At 32.9% G+C, this 14,579-nt stretch overlaps 1 protein-coding gene across 1 annotated transcript in view; it reads left to right on the top strand.

Moving 5' to 3' along the window:
* LOC117924740 (probable leucine-rich repeat receptor-like protein kinase At1g35710) overlaps positions 1-8,678 on the top strand; it is a 31,429-nt gene extending 22,751 nt beyond the window's left edge. The window contains exon 2 of the mRNA XM_034843459.1: positions 8,188-8,678. Coding sequence (XP_034699350.1) covers positions 8,188-8,573 — 386 coding nt within the window. The 3' untranslated portion in view covers positions 8,574-8,678. The remainder of the gene's footprint in view (positions 1-8,187) is intronic.
* Positions 8,679-14,579: the final 5,901 nt, after the last annotated feature.

Raw genomic sequence — 14,579 nt, 5'->3', positions numbered from 1 at the left:
ATTAAAATTTGATTTTTAATCATGTCATAAGCAAACAAAAACAAAAAAAGACAGTTGTAGATAGGATCAAATGTCACCATTTAAGGAATATGATCAAGCTACTCCTTCAAGTCATGAATGCATGGGGAAAAAGTCTTTAATTCAAGTTGACAAAGATTTCAAAACCTATAACCACAACAAATTATTTCTTTCGTCTTCTTACTCTAGATGAATTGAACAATTCTCATCTCATCTTATCAACGTATTATATATTTTAAATACATTCATGTACTGTTATAAAACTAACAACAATTAGTCATATTCTCTCTCTCTCTCTCTCTCTCTCTCTCTCTCTCTCTCTCTATATATATATATATATATATATATATATATTTGCATAAAATATGGGAAATATGAATTATTATTAAGGTACCTTAGAAAATTCATTTGACCTTAAATAAATTGATAATAAGTTATTGAACAAAATTGTTGAAATTCTTAGGGCATGTTTGGTTACATTTCTTAAGATAATTCTCTATTATTTTTAGGAATGAATTGATATTAATATTAGTTTGTTTGCTAAAAAAAATGAGAGAAAAGAAATAGAGAAGAGAAAGGAAAACAAAAATAAAAGTAAAAATAAATAAAACATAGATTTAAAATTAATAATTCTTCTTAATTTTTTTTTTCAAACTCATCTTTTTTTATAATAATTCATATAAAGATTAAATTATTCAAAAATATATATAAGTTTTGACTAATTTTAACTTTTTTTTTTTCATATTTTATATAACATATTAAACATAAAAAAAAATCATCTTTCATTAATACTAACCAAACATATTTAGTTTAAAGGATACGGTTGGAAATAACCAGATTTTGGTATTTAGAATTTTTATAAGTGATCAGGTCTAATTTAAAGTATTACTAGTAAAGTAAAATTATCAAAATTAAAATGGAGTTAAATTTGAAAGTTGAAATAAGCTAAAAATCTTGTTTAAAATTAGTGAGGATAATTTATACAACTAATAAGAGAGAGGTTTAAACTTTTTTTAATATCATCTATTCCAAGTTCGAGGATGAACTCAACAAAAACAATTTTAATAAGGCAAGGATCAAGATAAAGGTTAGGTTTACTATCTTTCAACTTCTAGAAAAGAATTTAAAATTCTATGTATTAAAAGCTATTTAAAGTTAATTGAAATAAAATGGGAAGTGTTAAATTTACATTTCAAACATTAGAAAAAATTCTTGTATTTTCTTTTTTAGAATTTGATTAATTTTATGATTGTGACTTGTAAGAACCTAAAGACTTATTGCTATTTTTTGGTTTCCAAAAACTACTAAGAAACCAAAAAAAAATAAAAAATGATTTTCTCATTTTTGGTTTTACTATTAAGTCAATTAATCATGAATCTAAAACAATCTTTCCTAATAATTAAGTCTCCAAGTCAATTAGTCATAATTTAAATAAAATATTTGCCAATAGTTTCTTGTTCAGAAATATATTTTTCCTAAGGTGAGTTGTCAATTCAATAGGCCCATATTCTCCTCATTCATTTAGAGTTATTTAAAAATATATATTTTGGAAAATAAACAGGAAATTAGATCTTTAGACTAATAAAAAGTTTAAAAACATTGGAGTAAGTACTCTCTTTATTATGAGAAAAATAAATTTGTGTTAATTGATATTAAAATAAATAAATAAACTAATTTATTATGGTGCTTTTTATAAAATTAGAAAAAATGATAATAACTTCTATATAAAATTAAAATTTTATATAAGGGTTTCTAAAATCAGTTTTTTTTTAAAAATGAGATATTAAAAAAATTTATATAGAAGAGTTTTTAAATGAAAGTTAATTGATATTAAAGTAATTTTTAATAAAAATTACTATACTTTACATAGTATTATTATTTTCTATTTTTAAAAACAAATAGTAAAAGGTCTCTCTTGGATGTATAGAGTATTTTATATAACTAAGTACTCTCGTGTACACAATCAATAAAAATTTATTAATAAGGTTATTTTTTTAAAACGGTTTCAAAAGTCATCATCTTTTCAAGCTAAATAATTCAATTGAAGTATTAAGTGGTATATTTTTTTTAGCCATGAATTATATTTGTACAAATGATTAATTATGTTGTAAAATGTTATTTTATATATTTTAGTAAGGTTACTAAATCAAAACTTCAATATTATTTCTATTTAGACTATGATTGCATACAACCGATTCTCTATTGCTTGCAAGACATTTTATCCTAACATATAACCAGTAGAAATGCCAAGTCAAAGTCTAAGAATTGACGTGACTAAATTGTTGATTTTGAGTCATTATTTAAATGGAAATAGGTAATAAAAAAATAGACAAAAAAAATACAAAGAAAAGAAAAAAAGTTGTCAAATTCAAATTCCACTTAAGCAAAGCAAGGACTGGTCATGGCAAATTATAGTACAAGGTTTTTAATTCTTTTTTCTGATAATGGTTATTAATATCGGATCCTAGAAATGAAGAAAGGAACAAGAGATGGACCAGTTGTAATTTTCTATAATAATTGTCTTTTTATTTTAAATCAAATTATTTTTAATAATTAAAAAACGTCAAGCTTATAAAAGTTGTAGGAATATTCTAAAAATTATAAAAGAATTCTATAATTAATTATTTTTTACTTTATTTAGGCTTAGGAAGTATTATGATGTAAAACTTTAATGCTAATATATCAGCAAAAAAATAGAAAGATAAAACAATTCACAAACAAATATGCATTTAATAAGTTTCTTATATTATTTCTCACATCTTTATCCATCATCTACTTATATATTTGTTAGTTAGACAATGAAAAAATAATAAAATAATAAAGTTTTGATTTTTTATTTTTCATTTATTAAGGGGATTGGACTTAGAATAACCCAATTTTAGAAAATATTTTTAAACCCAATTTTTCACAACATATTATCAAACTAACGTTTCAATTTATTTTAAAACATTATTCTCACTTTATTTTATATATATATCACTAAAAATTTATAAATTGATTGGATCACCCTATCAACTAGGGTCGTTTGGTCATTGAAACAAGGCATTGATATTTGTGAATATTTGATATATATTCCTTAGTAATAATTATTTATAAGAATTTATCTCTGTACTAACTTTTCTATCCCATTAAATACGACACTAGTCTTAATTCAAGTACGTCCAATTGAAAATTGTCTTATTTAATGCACGCGCAATTGATAATTAAGGAATCATTTTAAATAATAATAATAGACTACAAAAATAAGATATAATTAATTAAATTATGATAAAATATGACTAAATTACTAAAATTTTGATGAAACACCAAAAAAAAAAAAAAGAAACAGGAAAAGTGATTTATGACATAATGACACAACTACATAAGCTTCCTTAAATTAGGTTCTTATTTTTATATATGAGCTAGCTACTTCCATATGCAATCATGTTGTTACTCAAATGGATGCTAACTCATTAATAGACAAAACAGTTTATAACATGTTGGTATTTACATGAATAAATTAATGTTGAACAATTGTGATTAATTCTCAATTAAGAAATCATTTTAATAACAATATAAAATAAAATAAAATACAAATTCAAGAGAAATAATAGTCTATTTCATTTTGCATTTAACTTAATTGGTCATATTACAATGTTCATACCAAATGAAATTTTTTTTTATGTTCATGTCAATGAGTTTATTTTTTATTTTCAATATTTTTTTTTTTTTTTTTGTTCCATAGAGTCCTTGAGAGGTTGAGTGGTCTCTTTCCTTGAACTTAAGTTAAAATACATGTTGGTCATGGAACATATTTCCAAGTAAAAAGACCCACTTACATGCATTTCTCAACCCCATTATACACGGCAAACCCATAGTTGATTTAAAATACATGCTAGTCTTGGAACACATTTCCAAGTAAAGAGGCCCACTTACATCCATTTTTCAACCTCATTATACACGGCAAAGAGATAGTTGAAGGAGCTGTCTTATAAGATAAAAGAAAGATACTTGAACTTATCTTATAACTTTATATTCCATAAAAATAATCCATTCTTAATATCCATATTCCATCCAACTAATTCATACACACATGTAATTTGAGGAATTTTCAAACCTCTAATGAAACTTCAAAATACAAATTAAATTAAGTTTTCTATCATCTTAGAAACTCAAGTAGACAAAAAAAGAGAATATGTTTGAAAGTGCCTAATAAAAGTCTTTTTTAATTTGTAGAGCTTTTATCAATAGCAATTTCACTAAAAGTGCTTTTATAGAAAAGGATGTGTCAGTAGCTATATTATCAAAGAAATAAGGACAATAGGTTTTTAGTAAAAAAATTATTTTCTTTACATACTAATTTAAGTTATGAAAAAAAAAAACAAAAATTAATCATTGTGACAAAAAAGAATATTTTTTATTCTACATAATTAAAATGAGATATTTGAAAACTAATAGTTTGAGAAAACCTAAACCAAATTAAAGAATAAATACAATTATTTTATTACAGGTTTCTAAACATTTAAAAATATCAATTTCTTATAATCATAAAAGTGTTAAAAATAACAAAATTACTTAAATAAGTGAAAGATCTTATTTATAAGTTGGTCGCCAAGCTTACAAAGAAAAAGTACCCTTTTTAATTGATTAAAAAATAGAAAAAAAATCACATTTCATTCAAACAATTTGTCTGGAAAAGGTGATAAATTAAAAAACAAACACTTGTCAAAAAAATTGATGCTCAAGACTTCAAACTTAAATATAACAAATAATTGGGAATCAATACATAGGATTAATTAAAGTGTTACTTTATTATTTTGTAAGATATTTAGTACTAAAATTAACCAGCTTTATGTCTAATGGCATTGCTAATAATATATTTGAAAACTTATAGGAAATGACGAATAAGTAGCTAATAGAAATATTGGATGTATATTTGAGTTTGAGTGTATAAATAAGCCTTGAATATCCTTCATTTCCACCCATCCAACAATGACCCTTCAATATTCTTCATCCTATTCCTCACTCCCCCAATTCACCATCATTCTTTGCTTCTTCATCATTTTGTATTTCCCTTTTTATTCATCATCATCATTCCATGCCTCTTCTCCGTCTACTTCTGCTCCTATCACTTCTTCTTCGATTATTGAGCTCAAAAAAGAAGCACTTGCTCTTCTAACATGGAAATCTAGCCTTCATATTCAATCTCAATCTTTCCTCTCTTCTTGGTCTGGAGCTTCTCCATGCAATCATTGGTTTGGAGTTACTTGCCACAAGTTCGAAAGTGTCTCTAATTTAAACCTTTACAATTGTGGTCTAAGAGGTACGCTCCACAATCTCAATTTCTTATCACTCCCTAATCTCATCACTCTTAATATTTCTAACAACTCCTTCTATGGAACCATTCCCATTAACATTGGTAATCTTTCCAAATTGATCACCATCCTTGACTTGGGTTTCAATAATTTCACTGGTCTCATACCTCACCAAGTTGGATTGCTAACATCACTTACTATTCTTACATTGGCTTCCAATCATCTAAGAGGTTCAATCCCTTCTTCAATAGGAAACTTGAGGAACTTAACCACTTTATATTTTTGTAACAACGAACTTTCTGGTTTTATCCCTCAAGAAATTGGATTGTTGAGATCTCTAAATGATCTTAAGTTGTCAACTAACAATCTCAATGGTCCCATCCCGTCTTCCATAGGAAACTTGGGGAATATAATCACTTTGTACATTCACCATAATAGACTTTCTGGTTTCATTCCTCAAGAAATTGGATTGTTGAGATCTCTGAATGATCTTGAGTTGTCAACTAACAATCTTAGTGGTCCCATCCCGCTTTCAATAGGAAACTTGAGGAATTTAACTACTTTGTACCTTCACGATAATAGACTTTCTGGTTTCATCCCTCAAGAAATTGGATTGTTGAGATCTCTAAATAATCTTGGGTTGTCAACTAACAATCTTAGTGGTCCCATCCCACCTTCAATAGGAAACTTGAGGAATTTAACCGCTTTGTACCTTCACCATAATAGACTTTCTGGTTTCATCCCTCAAGAAATTGGATTTTTGAGATCTCTAAAGGATCTTGGGTTGTCAACTAACAATCTTAGTGGTCCCATCCCGCCTTCAATAGGAAACTTGAGGAATTTAACCACTTTGTACCTTCACCATAATAGACTTTCTGGTTTCATCCCTCAAGAAATTGGATTGTTGAGCTCTCTTCATGATCTTGAGTTGTCAACTAACAATCTTAGTGGTCCCATCCCGCTTTCAATAGGAAACTTGAGGAATTTAACCACTTTGTACCTTCACCATAATAGACTCTCTGGTTTCATCCCTCAAGAAATTGGATTGTTGAGCAATTTAACCCATTTACTCCTTCATTATAACCAACTCAATGGCCCCATTCCTCAAGAAATTGATAATCTCATACATTTGAAATCCTTGCAACTAGCTGAGAACAATTTTACTGGCCATTTACCTCAACAAATGTGTCTAGGTGGAGCACTAGAAAATTTTTCAGCCACGGGCAACCATTTCACTGGTCCTATTCCAATGAGCTTGAGAAATTGCACTAGCTTATTTAGAGTTCGGCTTGAAAGAAACCAACTCGAAGGAAACATAACTGAAGTTTTTGGCGTATACCCAAACTTGAATTTTATGGATTTGAGTTCCAACAACTTGTATGGTGAGCTTTCTCAAAAATGGGCACGATGTCACAGCTTAACAAGCCTGAACATAGCCCACAACAATTTGTCTGGTACCATACCACCTCAACTTGGGGAAGCAATTCAACTGCATCAACTTGATCTCTCTTCAAATCATCTACTCGGGAAGATCCCTAGGGAATTGGGTAAGCTAACATCAATGTTCAAGTTGCTGTTAAACAACAACCAACTTTCAGGCAACATTCCTTCGGAAGTGGGAAATCTTGTCAATCTTGAACATCTGGGATTGGCATCAAACAACTTAAGTGGCTCAATCCCTAAACGGCTAGGAGTGCTTTCAAAACTATCCTTCCTCAACTTGAGCAAGAATGAATTCGTGGAAAGCATTCCTGATGAGATTGGGAACTTACATTCCCTTCAAAGCCTCGATCTCAGTCAAAATATGCTGAATGGGAAGATACCACAAGAGCTTGGAGAATTACAACGCTTAGAAGCATTGAATCTCTCCCACAATGAACTCTATGGTTCCATCCCATCCACTTTTGCAGATATGTTGAGTTTGACATCTGTTGATATATCCTCTAATCAGTTGGAAGGGCCTCTCCCCGACATCAAAGCCTTCCAGGAGGCTCCATTTGAGGCATTCATAAACAACCATGGCTTATGTGGCAATGTCACTGGTCTGAAGCCCTGCATCCCACTCACACAGAAGAAGAACAACAGATTTATGATGATTATGATCATCTCCAGCACCTCTTTTCTTCTATGCATTTTCATGGGAATTTCTTTTACCCTTCACTGGAGAGCAAGGAACAGAAAAAGGAAGTCCAGTGAAACACCATGTGAAGATCTATTTGCAATATGGGGCCATGATGGAGAGATATTGTATCAAGATATCATTGAGGTGACTGAGGACTTCAACTCTAAATATTGTATTGGGAGCGGAGGACAAGGCACAGTTTATAAGGCCGAGCTACCAACTGGTCGAGTTGTTGCTGTGAAAAAGCTTCACCCACAACAAGATGGTGAGATGAGTAATTTGAAAGCTTTTACGAGCGAAATTCGGGCCTTGACAGAAATTCGACATCGCAACATTGTGAAGCTTTATGGCTATTGCTCACATGCAAGGCACTCATTTTTGGTATATAATTTGATGGAGAAGGGAAGCCTAAGAAACATTCTAAGCAATGAGGAAGAAGCAATTGGGTTGGATTGGAGTAGGAGGCTAAATATTGTGAAAGGTGTGGCGGAGGCATTATCTTATATGCATCATGATTGCTCACCCCCTATAATTCACAGGGACATATCCAGTAACAATGTTTTATTGGACTCTGAATATGAGGCTCACGTATCCGACTTCGGTACAGCAAGGCTATTGAAGCCAGACTCGTCCAATTGGACCTCATTCGTAGGCACCTTTGGGTATAGTGCTCCAGGTAATTAAGTTGTCATCCAAGTGTTTGATTGCTCTTGTAAAAATCAAGTGTATGATTGATGATAGTTTCTGTTGCAGAGCTTGCTTACACCACCCAAGTGAATAACAAGACTGATGTTTATAGCTTTGGGGTGGTGGCACTGGAAGCGGTTATTGGAAGGCATCCTGGTGATCTCATCTTATCCCTGACATCTTCATCAGGATCAGCATCATCATCATCATCAGTTACAGCAGTGGCTGATTCTTTGTTGTTGAAGGATGTGATAGACCAACGCATCTCACCTCCCACAGATCAAATCAGTGAGGAAGTTGTGTTTGCTGTGAAGCTAGCATTTGCGTGCCAGCATGTTAACCCCCAATGTCGTCCAACCATGAGGCAAGTTTCTCAAGCACTATCAATTAAGAAACCAGCTTTGCAGAAACCATTCCCCATTATTACATTGAGAGAGCTGTTTCAGGGGTGATCATCCGGAAGCTCTGTGCTGGGTGGTCAATAATCAATATGGGGAACCTAGGCTCTCTTTCTACTTTTTCAGTCTTGATTGCGCTCATGCAAATGAATCTTTGTGATTTCAACTCTTTTCAATCTCTGGTTCCTTTCTTATTGTAGTAATTCTCAAGCTGTCTTAATTTATATTTCTTCTCAGAATCCTTGAGGTGTTGTAAAACAAAGACAAATATAATGCAAATCAAAGTAGTAGAGATAAAATATATCTTACTTTGATATATAATATGGAAGAAGGAATCAAAGAAGAGAATTGAGAAAGTGAAAGAAAGAGAGAGAGAGAGAGAGAATGAGAGGAAGAGCTTTCTTTCTTTCTCGGGATGTTTTTACATGGGAGGTAAGAAGCCTTTTATAGGCTTCATAATATGAAACTCCCATTACTCATCTTAAAGATGAGTAAATGGAGTTCATAATGACCATCAATGTGGTCATTCACTACCCTTTCATTTACAACACTCCCCCTTGGATGACCACCATATTAAAAGAATATGCCTCATTAAAACCTTGCTAGTAAAAAACCCTATAGGAAAAACCTAGCGAAGGAAAAAGAGTACAATATTCTTTTCTTAGTATATTAGGACTGTCTCGTTAAAAACCTTGCCAGTAAAACCCAGTAGGACAAAACCTGGACGAAGGAAAAAAGAGTACAGTACACTAACACCCTTTTACAAGCATACTCCCCCTCATGTCGATATCCTTGAGTTGACGCATTCCAATCCTGTGTATTAACTTCTTGAATGTTGAGGTTGGCAATGATTTTGTGAATAAATCTGCTAGATTATCACTTGAGCGTATTTGTTGCACATCAATTTCACCACTCTTCTGGAGTTCATGTGTATAAAAGAATTTTGGTGAAATGTGTTTAGTTCTATCTCCTTTAATATAACCCCCTGTTATTTGTGCAATGCATGCAGCATTATCTTCAAATAATGTTGTCGGGTCACCTTTGATAGAGGAGAGTCCACATGATTCCCGAATATGCTGGATCATAGATCTTAGCCATATACATTCACGACTTGCTTCATGAATTGCCAGTATTTCCGAATGATTTGATGATGTGGCTACTATTGTTTGTTTGACAGACCTCCATGAAATAGCAGTACCATTGCAATTAAACACATACCCTGTTTGTGACCTGCCTTTATGTGGATCTGAAAGATATCCTGCATCTGCATATCCAAGCAATTGTTGCTTTGATTCCCTTGAGTAAAATAAACCCATATCAGTAGTTCCGCGAAGATAACGCAATATATGTTTGATACCATTCCAATGTCTTCGAGTTGGAGCGGAACTGTATCTTGCTAATAAATTGACAGAAAAAGCAATGTCTGGACGTGTACAATTGGCAAGATACATAAGTGCACCAATAGCACTAAGATACGGTACTTCAGGACCAAGTAACTCTTCATCCTTTTCGCAAGGACGAAATGGGTCCTTTTTCACATCAAGTGATCGGACAACCATTGGAGAACTTAAAGGATGCGCTTTATCCATATAAAAACGCTTCAAAACTTTCTTAATGTATGTTGATTGATGTGCTAAAACTCCATTTGGGAAATGCTCGATCTGCAGGCCGAGACAAAATTTTGTTTTTCCAAGATCTTTCATCTCAAATTCTTTTTTCAAGTAATTTGTTGTTCTTGTGAGCTCTTCAGGAGTTCCAACAAGATTTAAGTCATCAACATACACTACAATAATTGCAAATCCGGTTTCTGATTTCTTAATGAAGATGCATGGGCATATAGGGTTATTCACATACCCTTCTTTTAGCAAGTATTCGCTAAGGCGATTGTACCACATGCGTCCAGATTGCTTTAATCCATACAAGGATCGTTGTAACTTGATTGAATACATGCTACGAGGTTTTGTATTATTTGCATCAGGCAATTTAAATCCTTCGGGGATTTTCATGTATATATCATTATCCATGGATCCGTATAAATATGCTGTAATAACATCCATGAGACGCATATCCAGTCCTTCTGAGACTACCAAACTAATTAAGAAACGAAATGTGATTGCGTCCATGACGGGAGAATATGTTTCCTCGTAGTCAATGCCAGGTCTCTACGAGAAACCTTGTGCTACTAATCGCGCTTTATATCTTATTATCTCATTATTCTCATTGCGCTTTCGTACAAATACCCATTTGTACCCAACAGGCTTTACATCTTCAGGTGGTTGGACTACAGGTCCAAAAACTTCTCGTTTTGTTAATGAGTTTAATTCTGCCTGTATAGCTTCTTTCCATTTTGGCCAATCATTTCTATGTCGACATTCTTCCACATTTCGTGGTTCGGGATCTTCATCATTTCTTATGATATCAGAGGCCACTTGGAAAGCAAAAATATTGTTAATAACAATATTATTTCGATCCCATTTTTCTCCCGTTTGTACATAACTTACTGAGATCTCACAATTTTCAGGTACCTGTGCCTCTTCAGGGCTTCTCGTTCAATATGTGGATCTTCAGGGGTTTCTTGTTCAATATGTGCCTCTTCGGGGCTTCTTGTTCAATTTGTGCCTCTTCAGGGGCTTTCTGCATTATTTGTGCCTCTTCTAGGGCTATAGATTTATCAATTTTAAACTGATCAGTCATTTTGATGGTCTCTTCTAGAGTGCCAAGTTTTTCTTGGGTTCTCCTCTTCCTGGGAGTTACATCCTTTGAGCCGACAGGTCTACCACGCTTCAGGCGTATCTTAGATTCATTTGTTAACTGTCCTACAGGGACATCAATCCGTGCTGGAGTATTTGCAGCCGGGATATGTGACTTTGTCACTTTCTTTGTATCAATGAATGCATCTGGTAATTGATTTGCAAGATTTTGCAAATGAATGATCCTTTGAACTTCTAGTTCACATTGATTTGTACGAGGATCAAGATGGGTCATAGTAGATGTCTTCCAACTAATTTCTCGTCGTTCTTCAGGAATCGACTTTTCTCTCCCTAATGATGGGAAAACACTCTCATTAAAATGACAATCCGCAAAGCGGGCTGTAAAAACATCGCCTGTCAAAGGTTCAAGATATCTTATGATAGATGGAGAATCAAAACCTACATAAACCCAAGTCTTCGTTGGAGACCCATTTTAGTGTGTTGTGTAGGTGCAATTGGTACATATACTGCACAACCAAAGATTCGTAAGTGAGAGATATTTGGTTGTTTTCCAAGCACAAGTTGTGAAGGGGAGTATTCATGGTAAGTTGTAGGTCGAATACGGACTAAAGCTGCAGCATGCATAATAGCATGTCCCCAGGCAGAAGTAGGTAATTTGGTTTTCATTAGTAATGGTCGAGCTATTAATTGGAGACGTTTGATGAAGGATTCTGCTAAACCATTCTGAGTATGAGTATGAGCAACAGGATGCTCAATATTTATCCCTACTGACATGCAATAGTCAATGAATGTTTGAGAAGTAAATTCGCCAGCATTATCAAGACGTATTGTCTTAATTGGATAATCTGGAAATTGTGCTCGTAATCTGATTATTTGTGCAAGGAGTCTAGCAAAGGCTACGTTACGTGTAGAAAGGAGACAAACATGTGACCACCTAGTAGAAGCATCTATTAAGATCATAAAATAACGGAATGGTCCACATGGTGGATGGATAGGCCCACATATGTCCCCATGTATTTTTTCTAAAAAGATTGGTGACTCAGATATGACTTTAGTAAAAGATGGTCTGATTATCAATTTACCTTGTGAGCAGGCAGCACATGAGTATTCATTGGGCGAAAGAATCTTCTGGTTCTTTAATGGATGCCCATGTGAGTGTTCGATTATTCGACGCATCATTGAAGACCCTGGGTGACCTAGCCTGTCATGCCAAAGGACAAAAACTTTTGGGTCGTTGAACTTCTAGTTCATGACAACATATGATTCAATAGGCTTTATAGTTGTATGATACAACCCAGAGGAAAAAGCCGGGAGTTTTTCCATTATAAGCTTCTGGCCAGATATAATGGAAGTAATATAAAGATATTCTACATTATCTTCATTCATAGTTTCAATATGATATCCATTTATGCGAATATCTTTAAAACTGAGCAAATTTCTTCTGGATTTGCTAGAATATAACGCGTCATTTATATGGAATCTAGTTCCATTTGGCAACGTTATGTTTGCTCTTCCAGAGCCTTCAACTAAGTTTGTAGTACCAGATATGGTACTTACATTAGCTTTTATTAATGTCAATTCGAGGAAATATCTTTTATCTCGAAGAATTGTGTGTGTGGTCGCACAGTCCGCGAGACATACATCATCCTCATTCATCTTGAGACCAAATAACACATGGATTTCAGATATAACAAAAAAAATAGGGCATAATGTAAATAACAAAGTAAATCAGATGTAAATATAAGACATAATAATATATTATTTTATATATAAAGTAACATCAATCAATGTTAATTTTTTCATCATTTATCAAATGGTCTATTTTTTCATTGGGACCTCCAAAGAAATCAATGTCATAGTAGGTTAGGTCCAATCCATCACCATCGGTAAAGTTCATCTCTATCTCTTTTCCTTTAGCTTTTATTGATACTTGGTAAAGGTCGACCAAATGTTTGGGCGTACGACAGGTACGCGACCAATGCCCCTTCATACCACATCTATAACAATTATTCTCATGGTTCTTAGGAGGTTTATCTTGTATACACTTCCCATTTTCTTGTATTGTCTCAGTATTGTTCCACTTCTGGTGGTGCAATGAGGCTTTCATTTTCTGAGAATTATTACTATATGAACCATGGCATCGGGGATTTCTTCCACGACCACGACCACGTCCTTGTCCTTGTCCACGTCCACGAGTTTGGGACGATATTGCATTCACTTCAGGGAATGGTTCAGATCCAGTTGGACGAGACTGGTGATTTCTCATCAAAAGCTCATTATTTTGTTCAGCAACAAGAAGACATGATATTAATTCAGAATATTTTGTAAATCTACGCTCTCGATATTGCTGCTACAGGAGCACATTCGAGGCATGAAACGTAGTAAAAGTTTTCTCTAACATGTCTTCCTCTGTGATTTTTTCTCCACACAGCTTTAATTGAGAGCTGATTTTGAAAAGTGCAGAGTTGTATTCACTAACAGTTTTAAAATCTTGCAACCTTAGGTGCATCCAATCATATCGAGCTTTTGGGATAATCACAGTTTTCTGGTGGTCATATCTTTCTTTCAAATTACTTCATAGAGTAAATGGGTCCTTTACCGTAAGATACTCATTTTTTAAACCTTCATGGAGGTGATGGCGAAGGAAAATCAATGCTTTTGCGCGATCCTGCAGGGATGCTTGATTTCCTTGTTTGATCGTAGCACCAAGGTTCATTGCATCAAGATGTAATTCAGCATCAAGGATCCAAGATAGATAGTTCTTTCCCGAAATGTCAAGTGCCACAAATTCGAGTTTTGTGATATTCGACATTGTCAAATAACTTCATATATATGACAAAACAATATTATTAAAATCAGTTATAATAACTTGATAACATTGGTATAACTTTGATTATAAACAAAATCAAATAATTTGTTTATAACTTTTAACAATATGTAACAAAACAAATCAACAATAATATAAATATGTAAAATTTTATTTTATATAAATAACTTCAAGTTTAAGATACGAGAATTACCTTCAGAGCAATTCGTGCTGATAACGTGTTGTAAAACAAAGACAAATATAATGCAAATCAAAGTAGTAGAGATAAAATATATCTTACTTTGATATATAATATGGAAGAAGGAATCAAAGAAGAGAATTGAGAAAGTGAAAGAAAGAGAGAGAGAGAGAGAATGAGAGGAAGAGCTTTCTTTCTTTCTCGGGATGCTTTTACATGGGGGGTAAGAAGCCTTTTATAGGCTTCATAATATGAACTCCCATTACTCATCTTAAAGATGAGTAAATGGTGTTCATAATGACCATCAATGTGGTCATTCACTACCCTTTCATTTACAACATGAG

This window comes from Vitis riparia, chromosome 11 (assembly GCF_004353265.1).
Source record: "Vitis riparia cultivar Riparia Gloire de Montpellier isolate 1030 chromosome 11, EGFV_Vit.rip_1.0, whole genome shotgun sequence".
NCBI lineage: Eukaryota > Viridiplantae > Streptophyta > Magnoliopsida > Vitales > Vitaceae > Vitis > Vitis riparia.
The sequence above is the reverse complement of the archived record's forward strand: the minus strand, read 5'-3'. Positions and strand labels throughout refer to the sequence as shown.